This window comes from Pelecanus crispus, chromosome 3, assembly GCF_030463565.1.
Source record: "Pelecanus crispus isolate bPelCri1 chromosome 3, bPelCri1.pri, whole genome shotgun sequence".
Lineage (NCBI taxonomy): Eukaryota > Metazoa > Chordata > Aves > Pelecaniformes > Pelecanidae > Pelecanus > Pelecanus crispus.
The window spans coordinates 8,816,769-8,836,678 of record NC_134645.1 but is presented as its reverse complement, the minus strand read 5'-3'; the positions used below and the strand labels follow the sequence as shown (position 1 = coordinate 8,836,678).

The 19,910-nt window shown below is 43.2% G+C and overlaps 1 protein-coding gene across 1 annotated transcript in view; it reads right to left on the bottom strand.

Moving 5' to 3' along the window:
• Positions 1-19,910, bottom strand: part of MACROD2 (mono-ADP ribosylhydrolase 2) — a 905,314-nt gene that overhangs the window by 72,854 nt on the left and 812,550 nt on the right. Inside the window, exon 9 of the mRNA XM_075708098.1 lies at positions 19,437-19,518. Coding sequence (XP_075564213.1) covers positions 19,437-19,518 — 82 coding nt within the window. The remainder of the gene's footprint in view (positions 1-19,436; positions 19,519-19,910) is intronic.

The following is a 19,910-nucleotide window of genomic DNA, read 5'->3' as shown; positions in this document are numbered from 1 at the left end:
GCTATGTTAAGAAGAGAACTAGTTATCCAGGAATCATAACCACATAAAGAAGTTACTATAAATTTGCCAGATAGGACTTTGGTTTAAGATCAAACTTGGGCTAGCCAAGAATTAAACATTTGTAATTACTAAGATCATATATGAAGAAAGCAGATTCCTTCTGCAAAAAGTTGCATTTCGGTAACAAAGGAATTTCTCACCGCAAGTTGTTTTGATGAGGAAAAAAAAATTATTAGCCTTAGTTAACACCTAGGTAATTCAATGTTCCAGTGCCTTAAGCATCTAATGGAGAGCTCATTGACCAAAGAAGTTTATGTCAACTATGTTCCTAATTCATATAGACTCCATTTATACCCTTTTAAATGGATTTGGGCACATGCAAATTCGGTAGGAAGCCTACAATTTCTGTCTAAAGCTTAACATCTTTCAAGCTTGCATATTATGACCACCATTTGAACCCAAAGGAGTTTTGCAATACTACGATCAAAGGTAATAAAAATTAACAGTAGTATTTAGGTCCTAGTTTACAGGGTCAGATCTTTACACTATAAACTCTGCTGAGATCCAAATGCTGTGACACATGCTATGAGGATTAAGCTCTGCTTTCATCAAGATTTGGAGCCTGAAACTTTTAAGTAGCATGAGAACAGAACAATTGGTTAATAATAGAGGCCTGACTGGCAATTATGTTTGCTATAAGCATTAAAATCACAAGTGTGAGAATTTTCATGGATAATTGTGAATCTACAGTAGATGGATCTGTATCCATCCTTCTCCTCCTTCCATTTCATTCAGACATGACCTGGAGGGCAGGACTTTCAGAAGCCACTAAATGACAGCAGGTTACGTTTCTCTTGAGTATGCTTCAGTCCGGCCCAAAGGATCAGGACTGAAAAAAGTGACCGCACTTTTTTTTACTTCCTTTCTCCTTATTCTGCAAACAATCGTTTTGGAGATCAAAAGGCACATGGACCCCAACTGTACAAATATGAATTTGTATACAGAAACTTTGAGGAGCTTTGACAAGTAATTTTTGAGATAAGGAAATGAAAAATCTTGTTAAAGCCAGTGGGAATTCTGCCATTGACTTCAACAGAGCCAGGATTTCCAACTGGAGTCCTGACATTTTTCAACAAAGCACTCAGAAAACATTTGGTTAACATAGAGATTATTAATTATTCAGTTTCCAATAACATGTTCTTTCCATGGAAGCGTTTATAATGAAACCAGCATGATAAAATTTCAAATTAATCTAAGACTTGACACTAAATCAGCAGAATATAATATCTTAACATACATATATCACCTGGTCTTCTGCGGAAGTTCTTAATTATAGTTCTGTAAGTGACTTGGAATACGAAATTCCCAAAGCAACAGAATAGCTTCTAAGCTGGTGATAATGGACACAGACAAGAAATCTGATGTTATTAAAAAGTAGTGAAGTCATTATGCAATATAATTATGAAGAGGCAAAGACTGCTTGTGTGAACTAATTGTGAATTAAAGGCTGTTTTTTCTGGGAAAAGGATCCTAAGTCTTGCTGAAAGGCAGCAAAGTCCTTACGTAATTTCTGAAAATGGGAGTTGGGCTCCCAATCACTTGGTGACATGATCTCTAGGTCATTGTGGTGCCTTTGAAAATTCTACCCCAATCTAGATCTGAATCTGAGTTTCACTTTGGCACACTGCACTCCCCAGTCACTTCATGTGTCTATAATTCTTACTCTCACAATATTAATGCATCTGGCGGAAGTGCTTTCCTGTGAAATATAAAGTGGTCTTTTTCACTGACCTTGGTGTGGCTGGCTGAAGTGATAAACACCATGTTTAGTTATCAGAGCTGTATGCCAAAACCAATTATTTGAGACAAAAAACAGTGGTTTAGAAATCTATATCCCAAATTCATTCACTTTCTCGCCCAAAGAATGATACCACAGGCAGTTTCTTGGTTACTGGTTCTGAAGAAGTAAAAGCAAGTAAAAGTGCTTTTTACTGAAGCTTTACATGCCTAATATAAAGCAAAATCAGCACCAAGATTGCCATAAATTAGATTTGTAATACCTATTTTTTTTGGTGGTGGTTTTTTTTTTTTTTTTAATGTTCCCTATACATGTTTTTACTCCATCTAAAGGAAGCTTTCTAGAGGTTTGATTTGGTTTGAAATATGCACCACAGACAGTCAATCCCAAAGCAAAATTGAGTAAAACCATAGAAGAACCCAATGAATCTTTGACACCAGTAAACATTTCCTTAAAGACATATTGTCAATACTTCTTGTCCGAACTCCCCCATTTGAAAGACCAGAGGTGAGGTCCTCTGTAACTCTCACCCTTACTCAAGAGCTGTTGAAAAATGGAAGAAGTGCTAAAGTGTGCGCACACGGGTACCTGATCTTGGTCAGCCTTTTGTCTGGAGAAGTAGAACAGTGACCTGTCACATGGCTTCCCCATTAAAGCCCTGGATTTTGAGAAACTCTACCAAGATGACCTTGCTGGAAAAGGAATGACAGACCTTGCAGCCTGGAGTGGAGGAAAACTGACAGTGACTCCCTGCAAGGGTCAGCCCACACAAGCCCAAGAAAACTTGCATCAGTATTTAGAACACTTAGGATACAAGGAAGCCATCTAATCCAAAATGTGTCATATGGTTGAGAGTGCACAATTTTCAAGCTTATAAGTTGGGCTATAGTATATAAAATTAAGGTATTAGACGGGTGATATATGGGAGAACAGTTTCCAGTCAAGTATAAAATAATTTACAGTTGAGAGTCAACCTGTGATTGAAACTTGCCCTCGAACTCTCATGCTATCTGGGATAACTCTATCTTTAAAGATCACAGAGCTCTGCATCTGGGAGCGAGTTGCTCAGAGCATACACATCTGTGTAAGTCACAGGCTCCCTGGCAGAGTCATGTACCAAACGATGCCTGTTACTCTTTCAGTCCCCTCTCCCTGTTACCTGCTGAGCTCTGTGAAACAGAATTGCACCATACCTGCTCTTACTGACACTGGAGAAGAAGATGCCTTCTTCTGTCATACACTTTTTTTTTTGTTTTTCTTTTGCCTTGCTGGTCAGGTTCTTTCTCTGTCTCACTAGTCATTGCATACAAGCAAACACAAGCCAGATGGCTAAAACCATCAATCTGTGTTAAGATTTATGCTAGGAACAGAGAGGTGAAAGGCTCTAAATACCACTGCTAATCCCCAAAGCCATTAAACCGCCTCCTCCTTGCTGCTCACACTTCTATTTGCATTCTTCTTCATGTTAGCACGTGGAGAGTCAATGCTATACAAACACCTTTTATTTTTAACTGTGCATGCATTGAAAAGCTCTTACACAAGAGCCAGCTCCCTGCTACAGGAGGCTGCTGTTTCATCTGCATTCAGGGCCTGCATCCTGGGCTGCCGGCGCTCCCCCAACAGCACTGCATGCTGCTAGCTTCTCCCTGCCTTCCTCTAACCTTTCCTCAGCTGCCTTGTCTCATCCTTCAGGATTTGTGCCTTTTCTCAGCACTTTGTCCTGTTTCCCCGATCTCCAGACGTTTCCTTATATCCAGCCAACCCACGGAGCCTGTTCCTCCTTGCAAGTGTGGCTCCATGTACTGAACATAACCATGGGAGGGGCAGGGAGGGCACCGTGGGACCGGACGAAACTCCCCTCTGCAGCCTGTATACACACACACTAGCAAACAGAGCAATGAGATGGGCAGAGCTGTACAGGAGGTTGAAGATGGTGATCATACTGCTGATGCAGTATGATTAAAAAAAATCAAAACAAAAAAACTCCATAAAACCTTTTAGCACAGACAGCTGCAGCCATCCCGTTGAGCTTATTCGCTATACAAAACCAGTGGTCCAGCTGAAAAGTTTCTGCCCTCAAGCATTTGCCTAGCAGGTACTTCATGATTTGCCTGTACAGTTTCCACTACAGCAACAGAGGATGTGCGGCACAACAGTCTCGCAACACCGAAGAAAGTGGATCCCATTCTGGGGTAGTCTCTGCTGGCTTAAAAAAGAAGCTTGTCGTGTCCAATCTTGGAGTGGGCAGCAGTGTGGGCCAGGGTACCCGCCTCACGCAAACTGCCTAAACCATGAGAATATCAGGTTTCCAGCAGCTGAAAAGACCAAGTGGGTTCTCACTCCCCGTATTTCTCTCCACCACATTTGTCTTTCCGAAACTTTGTGCCAAAGCTTCGCCCACCTATCTATGTGATCATCTTAACATCCTTAGGGAGTTTTCTAATCATGTGTCTCACATCTATTTTCAATCCTGAGTAATTTAAAAATCACTTTTTGATTGCTTATGACCCCTGCTGTTACCCAACAGGAGCTTCACAATAGTGTACAGGCTCTACGTCCATCTCAGCCTAAAAGACTTGACATTTTTGTAGCATAGCAAACCACATGAGAACACCCTAGGGTTTGATGAAGCCCAAACATACACGAGGCACACAATAACCTAGTTGCTCACGAGCATTTTGGGCTGTTCTGATCCCTTCGACTCAGTTCTCCACTGGGAGAATACAACAGGCTGACCAACACCACAGAAAAAGGTATTGTCTTCTTTGAGGAAAAGCAGATTTGGAAATCTCTGCCAGATGAGATCAACTAAACCCAGGCCTGACTCTTTTCACATCTAGTTGTAAAAAATGATATTTTCTATAAAGCTTTCCTTCATCCTCAGTGCTCATAAGAGGAAGAAAAAAAGAAGGTAAAACAAAAAAATCCTTAACAAAAAGCACATTCTTCTGCTTTAGAAAAAGAAATAGGTCTTCTTTTCATTCTGAACATTTGTGTCCTTTAATCATGCAATCCACCATACAGAGCAATAGGCACTATATAAACCTCCACCTGACACTAAGCAAGTTTAATCAAATTTTTTAGTCTGATTATAAAGAAACTTCCACTGATACACTCTGTACATCCTGGCCTTAGTGCAGCACTGGTGCAGTTTTTCTTCCCGTGTTGCTTAGTTACACCAGTCCCACAACACTGGAGTCTCACTGAATGTAAAATGTGTTTGTAGCTTTTGAAGACATATCAAATAGAAATCCTTAGTACCAACCTCCTAAGAAGCTAGGCACTGGTTTTTTTGTCACCACATAGATGGCTTCTTTTATGTACCATATCACTCGATCTGCTGCAAAATACATATACTGGTAGAAGCTTCAGCTGCATATAAAGGCTACGCAGTAGCTGCCATTCCCACTGCGAGTGAACTGGACAACATTGTTCCAGTGCAGGAAATGGTGCTCACAGCCAGGATCAGATTTGGATTTCTATTTCCCAGATGCTTCTACCTTACACAAAAGGAATGAGGCACTCCTTGGGAAAATATACATCAGTTTTTTTAAAAAGAAACTATTGCAAAACTTTATTTCCTCCTGTCCTGGTTTCGGCTGGGATAGAGTTAATTTTCTTCCTAACAGCAGGCATAGTGCTGTGTTTTGGATTTAGTAGGAGAAGAATGTTGATAACAGGCTGATGTTTGTAGTTGTTGCTGAGTACTGCTTATGCTAGTCAAGGACTTTTTCAGCTTCCCATGCTCTGCCAGGCGCACAAGAAACTGGGAGGGGGCACAGCCAGAATAGTTGATCCAAACTGACCAAAGGGCTATTCCATACCATATGACGTCATGCTCAGTATATAAACTGGGGGGGGTTGGCCGGGGAGCAGCGATCGCTGCTCGGGAACTGTCTGGGTATCGGTCGGCGGGTGGTGAGCAATTGCATTGTGCATCACTTGCTTCGTGTATCATTATTATTATTATCATTATTATACTGTTACTATTAGCATTACTATTTTACTTTATTTCAATTATTAAACTGTTCTTATCTCAGCCCAGGAGTGTTTCTCACTCTTACTCCTCCAATTCTCTCCCCCATCCCATCGGGGTAGGGGGAGTGAGTGAGCGGCTGCGTGGTGCTTAGTTGCTGGCTGGGGCTAAACCACGACAGTCCTTTTTGGCGCCCAACGTGGGGCTTGAGATAACAACAGATTAATCAGAGTGTATTAAGGAGTCTGTTAACAGTTGCCGGTCACGATATTAGTTCTTCTGATCTGCACCATGTTCTTTTTTTTTGCAGCACGCGTTAAAGCTTGCTGTCAGTTTGTGTGGTGTGCTATGCTCTGCAGTGATTCATGATCTTTTGCTTGGGAGGCTCCTTATCAAAACCCTGACCTTGAGCATTCTTTGGTATTTGGGTTTCATACAGAAGTCACTACTGTACTTCGGGTACTACCTCATAGAGAGAGTTAGCAATTATACTTCTTACTCTGAGAGGCTTGTTGTGGAGGAAATACAGAATGGCACCTTTGCTGCTTTCTTCTATGATGTTTCCTCCTTCATTACAACAACTTTCCTGTATCTTGAACACCCCTGGGCAGTTAAGATACTTCTATTGATAATTCTTGGGAATGTTGTTTCCATTTTGATAAAGGTCAGTAAGCAGTTTAAAAATACCATCCAGAGATCTACCCCAAGGCTGGATAGTTATGAGTGGCAGGGTGTGTGGGATCGTATGCGCAAGTACCTAGGGCAGTGGGGACCTCCAGTGTTTTGGAACTTCACCCCTGAACAAGTGCAGAATCCTGAAGAATTAGTAAAGTATTTGGAAGAAGTATGTTGTCACCCTGGTAGCTCCAGAGAGACACAAATCATTGCAACATGCTGGGGACTGGCCCATGCCTATCGAGCCGTGGTCAACGCTAATCAGTACCCTCAAAAGAAAGAGAAGGTCTCTGGATCTGATGACAAAACAACAAGCACTGTGGCTACTCAAACCCCCACTACAGGCCCTGCGGCTACTCCAACCCCCACTACAGGCCTTGCAGCTACTCAAACCCCTGCCCCAGGCACTGTGGCTACTCCAGCCACAGCCATGAGCACTGCGGCTACTCAAACCCCAGTGACAGACACTGTGGCTAAACCAGAGAACCAACCTGCGCCGGTATCAGTTGCCCCTATACAGAAGAAAAAATACACGAGGAAATCAGTTCGTTTAGTAAGGGATGAAGATGAACCAGGGCCATCACGAGAACCAGAGGAGGAAGAACCCATAAATGAGATGGTGACCACCCGATCCCTATCCCTGAGTGAGCTGCGAGATATGCGAAAAGATTTTGGTCGTCATCCAGGCGAGCACATCATCACCTGGCTGCTCCGATGCTGGGATAACGGGGCCAGTAGCCTGGATTTAGAGGGTAGGGAAGCCAAGCAGCTGGGATCCCTTTCCAGGGAAGGGGGCATTGACAAAGCAATTGGAAAAGGGGCAAAACCGCTCAGCCTCTGGAGGCGACTTCTGTCAAGCGTGAAGGAAAGGTATCCCTTCAAGGAGGATGTTTTATACCGCCCAAGCAAATGGACCACCGTAGAGAAAGGTATCCAGTACCTGAGGGAATTAGGCGTGCTGGAGGTGATTTACAGTGACCTGAATGATGAGCGGTTAACCAAAGACCCAGATGAAGTCAGGTGCACACAATCCATGTGGCGGAAGGTGGTACGGAGCGCACCAGCATCGTATTCCAACTCGTTGGCAATACTAGCCTGGAAAGACGACGAGGCACCAACGGTGGATGAAGTGGCTAGACAACTCCGGGACTACGAAGAAAAGCTCTCTTCCTCCCTACGGGCCTGTGTCTCGGCTGTGGAAAAACTGTCTGAAAAAATATGCCAAGAGTTCCAACAACTCAGAGAGGATCTGTCCTACTCCCCACCTGCACGGACCAGTGTCTCAGCCATTAGGAGTCAACGTCCCTATGCTCAAGAGAGAGGATATAGAGGATACACACCACGGGGCACCCTGTGGTTTTACCTGCGTGATTATGGAGAGGACATGAGAAAGTGGGATGGAAAACCCACCTCAACCTTAGAGGCACGGGTGCGTGAATTGCAAGGAAAAACTATTAGAAAAGGCGGTTCTCCCAGGAAAATTGCAGCTCCAGTTTCCAGTGAGCAGTTCCCGAGACAGAGTAAGAGGGCTAATTTTACTTCCGACCTTGATCAGGGAACTTTTGATTCACATTTACAGGAAGTGAACAACGAATACTGTGACCAGTGTTAGAGGGGCCCTGCCTCCAGCCAGGTGGAGGAAAGGGACAACCGGGTTTACTGGACTGTGTGGATTCGATGGCCTGGAACGTCAGACCCACAGGAGTATAAGGCTCTAGTGGACACTGGTGCACAGTGCACGCTAATGCCATCAAACTATAGAGGGGCAGAACCCATTTGTATTTCTGGAGTGACAGGGGGATCCCAACAGCTCACTGTACTGGAAGCTGAAGTGAGCCTAACTGGGAATGAGTGGCAAAAGCACCCCATTGTGACTGGCCCAGATGCTCCGTGCATCCTTGGCATAGACTACCTCAGGAGAGGGTATTTCAAGGACCCAAAAGGGTACCGGTGGGCTTTTGGTATAGCTGCTTTGGAGACAGAGGAAATTAAACAGTTGTCCACCTTGCCCGGTCTCTCAGAGGACCCTTCAATTGTAGGGTTGCTGAAGGTTGAGGAACAACAGGTGCCAATTGCTACCACAACTGTGCACAGGCGGCAATATCGCACCAACCGAGACTCCCTGATTCCCATCCATAACCTGATTCGTCGACTGGAGAGCCAGGGAGTGATCAGCAAGACTCGCTCACCCTTTAACAGTCCCATATGGCCAGTGCGAAAGTCTAATGGGGAGTGGAGACTAACAGTGGACTATCGTGGCCTGAACGAAGTTACACCGCCGCTGAGTGCTGCCGTGCCAGACATGCTAGAACTTCAATATGAACTGGAGTCAAAGGCAGCTAAGTGGTATGCCACAATTGATATTGCTGAAAGAGAAAAGTGGCCAGTCCTTTATCTCTATACTGACTCATGGATGGTGGCAAATGCCCTGTGGGGGTGGCTGCAGCAATGGAAGCAGAGCAACTGGCAGCGCAGAGGCAAACCAATCTGGGCTGCCGCATTGTGGCAAGATATTGCTGCCCGGGTAGAGAACCTGGTTGTAAAAGTTCGTCATGTAGATGCTCATGTACCTAAGAGTCGGGCCACTGAAGAACATCAAAACAACCAGCAAGTAGATCAGGCTGCTAAGATTGAAGTGGCTCAGGTGGATTTGGACTGGCAACATAAGGGTGAATTATTTATAGCTCGGTGGGCCCATGATGCCTCAGGCCATCAAGGAAGGGATGCAACGCATAAATGGGCTCGTGATCGAGGGGTGGACTTAACTATGGACAGTATTGCACAGGTTATTCATGAGTGTGAAACATGCGCTGCAATCAAGCAAGCCAAGCAGTTCAAGCCCCTTGGGTATAGTGAACGATGGCTGAAATATAAATATGGGGAGGCCTGGCAGATTGATTACATCACGCTCCCACAGACCCGCCAGGGCAAGCGCTATGTGCTCACCATGGTGGAAGCAACCACTGGATGGCTGGAAACATATCCCGTGCCCCATGCCACCGCCCGGAACACCATCCTGGGCCTTGAAAAGCAAGTCCTGTGGCGACATGGCACCCCAGAAAGAATTGAGTCAGACAACGGGACTCATTTCCGAAACAACCTCATAGACACCTGGGCCAAAGAGCACGGCATTGAGTGGGTGTATCACATCCCTTACCATGCACCAGCCTCCGGGAAAATTGAGCGATACAATGGATTGTTAAAGACTACCCTGAGAGCAATGGGTGGTGGGACGTTTAAACATTGGGATACGCATTTAGCAAAAGCCACCTGGTTAGTCAACACCAGGGGATCTGCCAATCGAGCTGGCCCTGCCCAATCAAAACTTTTACGTACTGTAGAAGGAGATAAAGTTCCTGTAGTGCACATGAAAAATATGCTGGGGAAGACAGTCTGGGTTACTTCCCCCTCTGGCAAAGGCAAACCCATTCGTGGGATTGCTTTTGCTCAAGGACCTGGGTGCACTTGGTGGGTGATGCGAAAGGATGGGGAAGCCCAATGTGTACCTCAAGGGAATTTGATTTTGGGTGAAAATAGCCAATGAACTGAATTGTATAATATTAATTGCTTTATAATACTGTATGTTATCTCTTAACTATATGTTATCTCTTAACTGCATGTTAATATAATAATATAGTAGGTTAATATTAAGTATATAATACTATATATTATGATTGCTATATGCCGCATCAATGGTATTGCAGTAAGAATTGCCCAGCCTAAGGAAAATGAACTTTGATGAAACCATGTTGGAATGAGAACTGACTTCAGCATGCAACAGTCCAACACTGCACACCACCTGTCCTGCTCTGAAAGACTGTGATGACAGATGGAACCCAAAGTCATGGGCTAAATGAACTCAATGGACATTTTAGAGGGATGGGCCATAGACGAAGGGAATGATATCTGTGTGTATATCAAGATAGGGAAAGGGGTGGTGATTAATTGGAACACATTGGAAAGGGGAGGGCCTGTGCATGACGTAGATGGTATAGAATAAGGGGTGGATACTGTCCTGGTTTCGGCTGGGATAGAGTTAATTTTCTTCCTAACAGCAGGCATAGTGCTGTGTTTTGGATTTAGTAGGAGAAGAATGTTGATAACAGGCTGATGTTTGTAGTTGTTGCTGAGTACTGCTTATGCTAGTCAAGGACTTTTTCAGCTTCCCATGCTCTGCCAGGCGCACAAGAAACTGGGAGGGGGCACAGCCAGAATAGTTGATCCAAACTGACCAAAGGGCTATTCCATACCATATGACGTCATGCTCAGTATATAAACTGGGGGGGGTTGGCCGGGGAGCAGCGATCGCTGCTCGGGAACTGTCTGGGTATCGGTCGGCGGGTGGTGAGCAATTGCATTGTGCATCACTTGCTTCGTGTATCATTATTATTATTATCATTATTATACTGTTACTATTAGCATTACTATTTTACTTTATTTCAATTATTAAACTGTTCTTATCTCAGCCCAGGAGTGTTTCTCACTCTTACTCCTCCAATTCTCTCCCCCATCCCATCGGGGTAGGGGGAGTGAGTGAGCGGCTGCGTGGTGCTTAGTTGCTGGCTGGGGCTAAACCACGACACCTCCCTACCCTAAAATACTGAAAACAACTGAGTTTTGTTTACACAAGTGCTAAAGTGGATTTCTCACCCACGTGTATGCTAATGTAGTAGTCACACACAAAATGGTATGTTTTGCATGCGGCAACACATTTCTAAATACAAGCTTCTAACAAAATCTCATCAGTAACCTAAGGCAGAGGCAATCAAATGAGACAAACACAAATTTAACTGCATCCTTTGCAATTAGAAGCACTCCAGCAGTGACTCAGTGTCAGTGACCAGAGAGGGCAGGTTATTTTTGAGCATAACATAAAACGCATTTGGAATGCTTTACATGGGATGCCACAACATGCAACACAGCAGGAAGAAAAGATCCCTGATCAAAGATGTATCCACGTAAAGTATTATACAGAAAAAGCTTCTGTGTTTGTTCACCTTTTGGTGCCAGGCATCTGTGTGTGAAGGACTGAGTGCAGAAAGAGAACAGCAATACATTTCCCTCCCCATACCAGCCTCTTCCTGACCCTAAGGTTACATATAGACCGTGGTGATTAATAACCACTGTTGGACCAGTCCTCTGTTGGTTGAGCTAATCCTCTTTTTAGCTATATTTAAGACCTACAGGCTCCATGGCACCTCATAGCAAGCATTCTTATACTCTAACTATGTGTCGGATGAAAAACTACTTCCTTTTGCTTATTTTCATCCCGGTTCATCATTTCCTGGGACACCTTGCACTTCTTGTGTTACAAGAGATGGTAAATAATTGCTCCATATTCACCTTTCTAATTACAGCACTCATCATCTTCCCTGTGCTCTCCCACTCTGTTAACACATGCAGCAGCCTGGTCCTTGCAACTGCATGATTCCCGTGCCTTCAAGGGCATCCTCATCGCCTGCCACTTCGCTGTTGCAATGCAGCCCTTATCCAGGTGTCTCCCAGGAGCTGGATTGCTCAGGGATTTGGAGTGAGTGGACAAATACATAGAAACAGCCATTTCCCCAACTTCTGGATTGACTGCAGGCTCCATCGGCAGTCTCACAAAAGGAGACAAGGAAAATGTCTACAAGATGCTACTGGCGCAAACAAGAGGCAGCTCCACTTAGCAAAGCACAAGCTCCTGACAACTTGTCAACAAAGCACAAGCTCCTGCTTTAATAAGTTATGATCCCATTATTTGTCCATACCCTGCTCCAAGAAGTGCCATTGCTGCTATCAGGAATGAGGCGGCAAACAATTTTCCAGGCCATACAGCACACAGTATCACAAGCCTCTGTCAAACCATGTACAACCAGAGGATCCACGCCCCAAATTTTGAGGTGACCAATACCTGCAACACACAGCCAAAGTCTAGAGCAATGCTCTGTCAGCAGTCAGCCAGGAAATAGTTCAGAAGGGATCATACCAGGAAATTTTATTATGATTCAAACTGAAGCAGGAAACCGCCCATTAACTCTTTATTAGGTACTGGAAAGCCACTGCCATGTTAGAAGGTGCTAGGAACCCTCTCTTGGTCTGCATATCTCTTAAGATGCTGAAAGTAGTATCTGAGCCATCAATTACATACTCTGCCTCCCAAGCACCACTCCTGAGCTGCTGCTTGTTCGTCCTCCTGCACTACATTGAGACACTGGCAAAAGGGGCCGAGACAGACAACGCCCATGAGTGGTAGGACTGGCACAGCCATTGCCATGGCAAATGAAGACAAAAAGCCATAGAAAAATTTTGTTTCACAGTTTTATGAACACCTTTAGCTTTCAGTTAGCTTGAGATTTTATGAGGTAGGTTGTTTCAGGACACATTTTGAAATGGACAGATACTTTAAGCATTATGGCTATATAAAACTTTTGGATTGAGAAGAATTTTTACAGCAACCTATTTACATTGGAGCGTACTTTATCAGGATCTGTAGGTGCTGTGACAGAGAACTCAAGCAAAACTAGCATCCTATTCTGGTGCACAGGCTTATCGATCTCCCCCATATGGGTAGTGCTTCCTTTGAAGCCTCCGCTACTGAGAGACAAGGAACCATCATGGGAGACAGCGGGGCTGTGCTTCTCCCCACCCGTTTTGAATTAAGTCCTTCAGCAAGGGGTCTTGCAGAAGCCATTTGAGGATGACATCCTCCAATATAAAGACAGCTCAAAGGGGTGCAGAGAGCATTTCACACCCATGTGAAAATGTCAGTGTGCCACAGCTTCTCCAACACCACTGCTGCTTTTCACCCACCGAAAAATCGTCACTTATCTCTGCCTGAACACAAGACTCCCCCCGCAAGATTTCCAGTCTGGGGGGAACATTAAATGCTGGCATGGAGTCCAGTGCAGGCCAGATGGCTGTGAATGCATAAATACAGAGTGGTAACCTGGTATGCTCTCAACAGCTTGATACACAGCACTGGAAAGGGATGCATGGTCATGCACCATCCTCACTGCACATTCACCAAGCAGGATCTCCAAGTGACAAGTCAAAAGTTTCACAAGCCAGAGACACCAGAGAGTCCCCCGACTGTCCCAATGCAACAGCAGGGATTGTGGCTCCATCACAGCTGCGGGGTCAGGGAAGCGAGACTCTTTTCACTCCTTCCAGAAAACAGGCCTGGGTTGCAGGTGATCCTGCCCACAACCAGGGCACAGGCCAAAGACTGTGACACCACGTCCCAATCTGCTGCTTCTGTGACCGGTCACTCCGGCTCTGCCCCAGCTTCTGCTCAGCCCCAGACATGGTCGTGTACCCACAGCAGGTGTCTGGACCCAAATTTAGGCTCCATGTCATCAGCAGGGACCCAGCCCATCCACAGTGCCTGGAAAGCTTTGTGAGGGAAAGCAGTGAAGGGAGGTGACAGTCTGCCTCTAGTTTACACCTGTGAAAACACAGGTGGTTATCAGCTGTGAACATGACAACCTGAAAACTCTGCATGGAGATGAGAAAAGTAGCTGCAACCAAAACCTTCAGGATGGCCCTCATTGATCAGGAGAGGAGGCAAAGGGATTTCAAACTCCCCCAAATCTTACTCCCCAACATCCGTTTCCAGGGGGCTCCAAGCCCCGGTGGCCTTTGCAGGCCCGCCTGAACCAGTCAGAGGAACCGGAGCCTCGTGACTTACGAGGCAAATCACCACCCAGCTGAAATCTCAGATAAAGGATATCGGGTACTTCCAGTAAACCGCTTGGCACCTGTCCAGATAGTAAAATAAAGCCCATGAAAAATATTTTGTGCAAGATATTCAGGTGATGAATTAGGGAAACGAATCAGCTCATGAACACTGCAAATGCAAATATAGAGGCTAAATTTATCAAACGAATTACCCATTTGATACAGGATTACTTACTAAGGGCTAACTTACGATTTCTTTACTCACACCGAGGACCGCTTCAGCCCCAGTGAAGTCTGCCATATTAAGTGGAGAGGGTGACGCTTCTCAATACCAGTACAGAAATTACAATCTCTGCTTAAGAGTTCGCTCACGTATTAGTGCAGGGATCTGCCTTTTTAATACAAAGCCCTTCATTCAGCCATTTAGACAGTTTCCAATTTGATTCCAAGCCTGGTAGATCTCTTAACAATGAATTTCCTCTGTAATTGTAATACATTTGCACATTTATGCACAACTAGGATACTGTGCATCCTCCTGAAGTAACAGGAGCATTAATATAAGACAGTAGCTCTTATCCATATGCTTTGGGTAGGGGGGATAGTGTTTTCATCAGCCAGGTTAAAAGCAGAAAATGCACTAAATGTCATAACTTGGAATAGAGGGGAGAGAAAGTTTTTTCAAGATGAAGCAATTTCTCTCTCTTTTTCCTAACACCAACTGATATGGCTCAAAAAAACTGAACAAGCTCTTGGGCTCAGCATCCTTTCATTAGCTCTGAAAGGACACTGAGTCTGAAAGCTTGCATCTTCCATCTATCAATTGGTCTAATAAAACTGCAAACCTGTCCCCTCTCTAACAATTTTAGCGATGCTTTAGTGAAGTAATTTTGTTACTCTGTTTAAAGTAGTAAGAATGTAATATAACCTTGAATGCTGCAGCTTCACAGTACATACCCTTTATAACATTATTTTTGTCTACAGAACATTTTCAGAAAAAATGATTCCCCTCTCCAATCCACTGATAAAAGGTGGTAGATTTAGAAATACTTTAAGCATTACAATTAAGATAAACCTTTCATAACATACAACAGCCACTATGAAAAATAAGCATTTGCCAAAGGTCCTTACAAGATTATCTATCCGACATATTAAGTAGCTAGGTATACACAGTATACAGGAGAGGAAAGAAAAGGTATCTTTGCCTCCAGCTGGCAACTGTTTACAAAGATTCTTAATTTTACTCCTACAAATAGCATTCTAGAAGTACGTATCACTGTAAGGTAAATGTTGCTAAATCTAGCTTTTCAAGGGGGACTGTTTTTATAGCATTTCCTGGTCAGTCTTATAAATATATATATATATATTTAGCAATAAAAGTAATGCCTCGTATCTAGGATCCATGTAGAATTCTGTTAGAAGAAACAATGAATTCCAAGAGAAAAAATGGTAGGAGTATCAGCTCCTTTACCGGAAAGCTCACTCATAATAGTAGTAGCAATGAATCCAGCGATGTAGGAACTACACATCTGAGCCAGAACTGCAGGCAACGGTATTTTATTTGCCTGAAAGATATGTAGCGAGACATTCTCTCAGATTAAGCAGAGAGAATTTCCCAACACAGCTGAAGGGAGACTGGTTGGGCTATCTCATTCTACTAGGAGATAGGACTCAATTGGTAAAAAGAAAAAAACCATCACTCTTTGCTGCATATGTTAAAATGGTGATCCATCTTAAGCACAGAAGGTTGGTTGCTCTACAGCAACAGTCTTCTACCCTTGCTCTTTTTCTACCAGGACATACAAAAACTTCTCAGCAAACCTCCAGAGGTTCAACAGACAATTCCGCATGGACCAGGACCCTTTACCTTCTAAACCAGGGCTTTTCTGGACAACCACTAGGATGAGATCCTAAGTCTAAGTGAAAGATTAAGTGGCACTCCCCCTTGGAGCATGCTGGTTTTGGCTCGGGTTCCATACAGGCTACTGATTACTGAGATTAAATCCGAAATGCTGAGACTGTGACAACTGGTGTGTTACTGAACAGCTTTGCTACACTCCTAAGGTATGAAATTACTTAGAAGTCTGCCTCGTACCCCTATATATTTAAAGTTTGCAAATGACAAGGCTTTTGGCAGTTGTCTTAATATCAGTACTATTACTCAACTAATTTCTTTGGCATTCCACTCACAAAATAGGCTTAATGATATGTTCAACTAATGGAACAATTTCCCCATGTCTATATTCCACTTACTCTAATGCACTGAGGTGTAACTCTAGCTTCATTTCATTATCACTTGACTAGCTCAAGCACTTGGATGTCTTTTTGGATTTATTAATGCACTGGGTTTAAAGTAATAACTATTTATGTATAGAACTCCATAATATATTCTTCTTTCTAAGCATTTTTGCCCACGTCTATTAAAGTAGATATATTTCATAATGTTTCTAAATGCAAGACACTTTAAAAATGCCTCGATGTTTTTTCTCTAAGCTTAAAGTAATAGCTCAGTGTTATGCTCTCCTGTGAGTGTTCATATAGTGTCCTATCAATTTAAATTTAGGGCAAGTCTATCCTTAAAGACTTTCATTTCACTACATTAATAGATTCACTTAAAACCAAAACAAAACCACCAGAGTTTTGGCAATACCTTCCACAGTCTAAATATCAGGAATTTATTGCCAAAAGTAGAGACAGTTGCTAATTCCTTGACACAGAGCCATGTTGACTAAGTCCTCTGTGCAAGAAACCAGTCCTGCAGGGAGATGGAATATCCCTACAGTAGGAGAGTCTGCTGATAACTCGTCAAAGTCTAATACATTAAACGGATATGGCAATTCAAAAGAGACCAGAAAAAAGGAATAAACAGCAGATGTGATGGTCATCTGGTGATCACCATCCAGACCTTCAGCTGATGTTGTCACCAGTAGGCTATAGGCAATTTAGTATGGGGCTGACTTCAGCTGACATCTGCTGAAGTGGTGGTACCCTGCGGAAAAGTGCCAATTCCAGACAGCAAAGAAAGCCTGAGACTGTATATTAATCGTTAGGGCACTCCTCCAGAAGAGACACCCAGATACTGATCATTTCTCCGGGGACACTAATGGAGAGTCATTTGGGTAGCGTGCATCTTTCCTGCCTCTCCCTGTCTCCTCACAAGTTGAAGATCTAAGTGACTGCTATAAGGGCATACCAAACATCCGTGGTGATAAAAGACATTAAAATCAGATCTCCCAAATCACTGACTGCTGACCTAACCACAGGAAATCCTTCACTGATTCAGGGATAAAGTTTTAAATGCTAAACTGGTTCCTTTTAAAGCTCCAGCTCACCAGCCAGTAGGTGCTCAGGTCCTTCTGGAAACCAGCCTCATTAAGGCATATCAAAACTGGTATTCAGAATCATGAGTTATGAGAAAATTGCAGAGGGGAGCCTATGAAAATGGGTCCTAAGATCTTTTAGCAATCTATACCAAATTGTGGCTGCTGAGAACTCAAACATCTTTCTCTGGGCAGCTGTCTGCGTAAGCATTGGATCAACCTTTTGCATAGTCACATACCTGCAAACCACTGGATTTGCTGCACCTTAGAGGGTCCCCGCCACAACCACCTCTCTATGGTCACATATCAAATTCCCAGTTCTAGTTCAAGCAAAAAAAAAAACCTGTAAAAACTTTCCCTGCATGAGAATAAACATACTTTTAAAACTATGGTACAACTGATCTTCTATATAATGTGGCATAATGCGATTATAAGTCTTTATGTAACATGACACTGGACCACACAGGTTGTCTGTAGACAGGAGTTCAACAACATCAGGTTTTGAAAACCCCAAAAAAGAAATAAATCTCCCATCTTCCTCTCTTTTCCCCTTTGGGCTTGACATGCTTCAGCTCTGAAGTTATCTTCTTGTCTCTCACGCTTTCAAACCCAAGTGGGCTTTACATTTGTAACAACAATACCAGGCTTTAATCCATGATTTCAAAGACCCTAACGATGAAGGTGAGTATTAATACTCTTAATTTGTTGACAAATTGGCACTGCAGTCTACTCTCATTTAATCTGAAGGGCAGGGACAGAGCCAGCAACAGCAGGCAGGGTACTGCCACTGTATCCTATGTGTTGGAGTACACTGCCAAAAAAAATAAAATCACACAATGAATGGATTAGACATGAATGCAGTCTTTGAAATGCATGTTCAATGTGCTCCAGACAAAAATATTATTAAGCGGTTAGACAGCATTCTACCTGAATTATTCAATAGGTCTTTAAGTTTCACCTGCCAATCATTGCAAACTGGAGATTACAAAGTCATCTACAAAAAGCTTTGTTTTAGTGAGATGAGACAGAAACATCACAACTTCCATGCTACCAGCCAAAGCGAAAGGAAAAAACTGCTGTGGCTACTCTGACAACACAGTCCTGTAGAATTAACAGAGACACACAACACACCAAAGTTCTGTTTCCTATTACTCAAACGCTCTTTCCACCAGACAGACAGACAGTGTGGGGAGTATTTAAGTGACTGCCACTTCTGAAATGGGTGATAAAACAAAATACTAAAATCTGGATCTTGTCACATAGAATAGGACTGATGACATAGAAAACAAAATAAAATGGGAGAAGGTTAGGGTTGATAAAAAAAGGGAACATAGATTTCTAATGATATATGATAAAAATAAATCACAGGCGTATCAGGAGGAGGGGTATTAACAAATTTACTATCCACCAGGTTTTCTTAAATTCTAGAAAGTAACCTCCTGTGTGAAACGTAAGATGAATGCCTAACATTTCCCAAGTGCTCCAGCGAGAGCCATCTTTCTCCCATTCATTCTTGCACAGGGACAGCTCAAGTTTAAAGTTCTCATTCAGACACAGTTGGGCTCTAACCCCTGCGGTATCTTTTCAGACCCAGAGAAACCCTACCAGCATTGCTAATGAAAGAGCAAAGCATGTACAAAGTGCATGGAAAAGCAACATACACTAGGAGCTATATACATTAGTGCAAATCATTTTCTTCTCAGAGTCAAGAAAGCCAGTGCCATGCACCAGGTTTCAGGAGGAGATAATGGATACAGTGGAGAATGAGGAAACTAGCTGTACTGAGCATACAAAAGCAGGCCTTGATTTTGAAAAAGCAGCATCATAAGTAGTTTTACTGGTTCACAAGTTCTAAATGTCTGCATTTGTCCAGGATCAGAGCCTCTATGTGCAGCTGATCTTTAAAGAAAGTTCACATTTTAATATTTGGCATAGGCAGGGGAAGAAGAAAGGATGCCAACTGTTATCTTTTTGCTGCATCACTCAGATGGCACTCGATTACTACACCTACCTAGAGGGAAAAACTCGCCCATTTTCTTCTTGAAAATTTTGAAGTCAACCTCCAAAAAGACGCAGAAGATGATACGATCCACCTGTAAGAAACAAGATTATTCAGAGTGAAATGATTGCAACCATAAACATTGACAATAATAGTTAACAAAGACAAAGAAATTTTTAAGCCAACATGCTTTTATGCTCCAGGCAAGCAAGAAAACATCATAAGGACTCATGTTTTGACTTTATTGTGTATCTGTGTTGTAATTTATAAAATAGCATTTGCAATTGCAGCTCACAACTGTATTCTTTGTTAACTGCCTCCTGTTTATGCAAACCACTCTTGAGCACAGTATAAATGACTTTTGGCATCCTAGACGAATACTGGGATGCAATGTTTGATGAAAGAGTCACATGGGGGGGCCTCTAATAAGCATACAAAAGAGTAAACGGGTAAGCAAAGAGCTCTTTTTCCAATCCTTGTCCGACA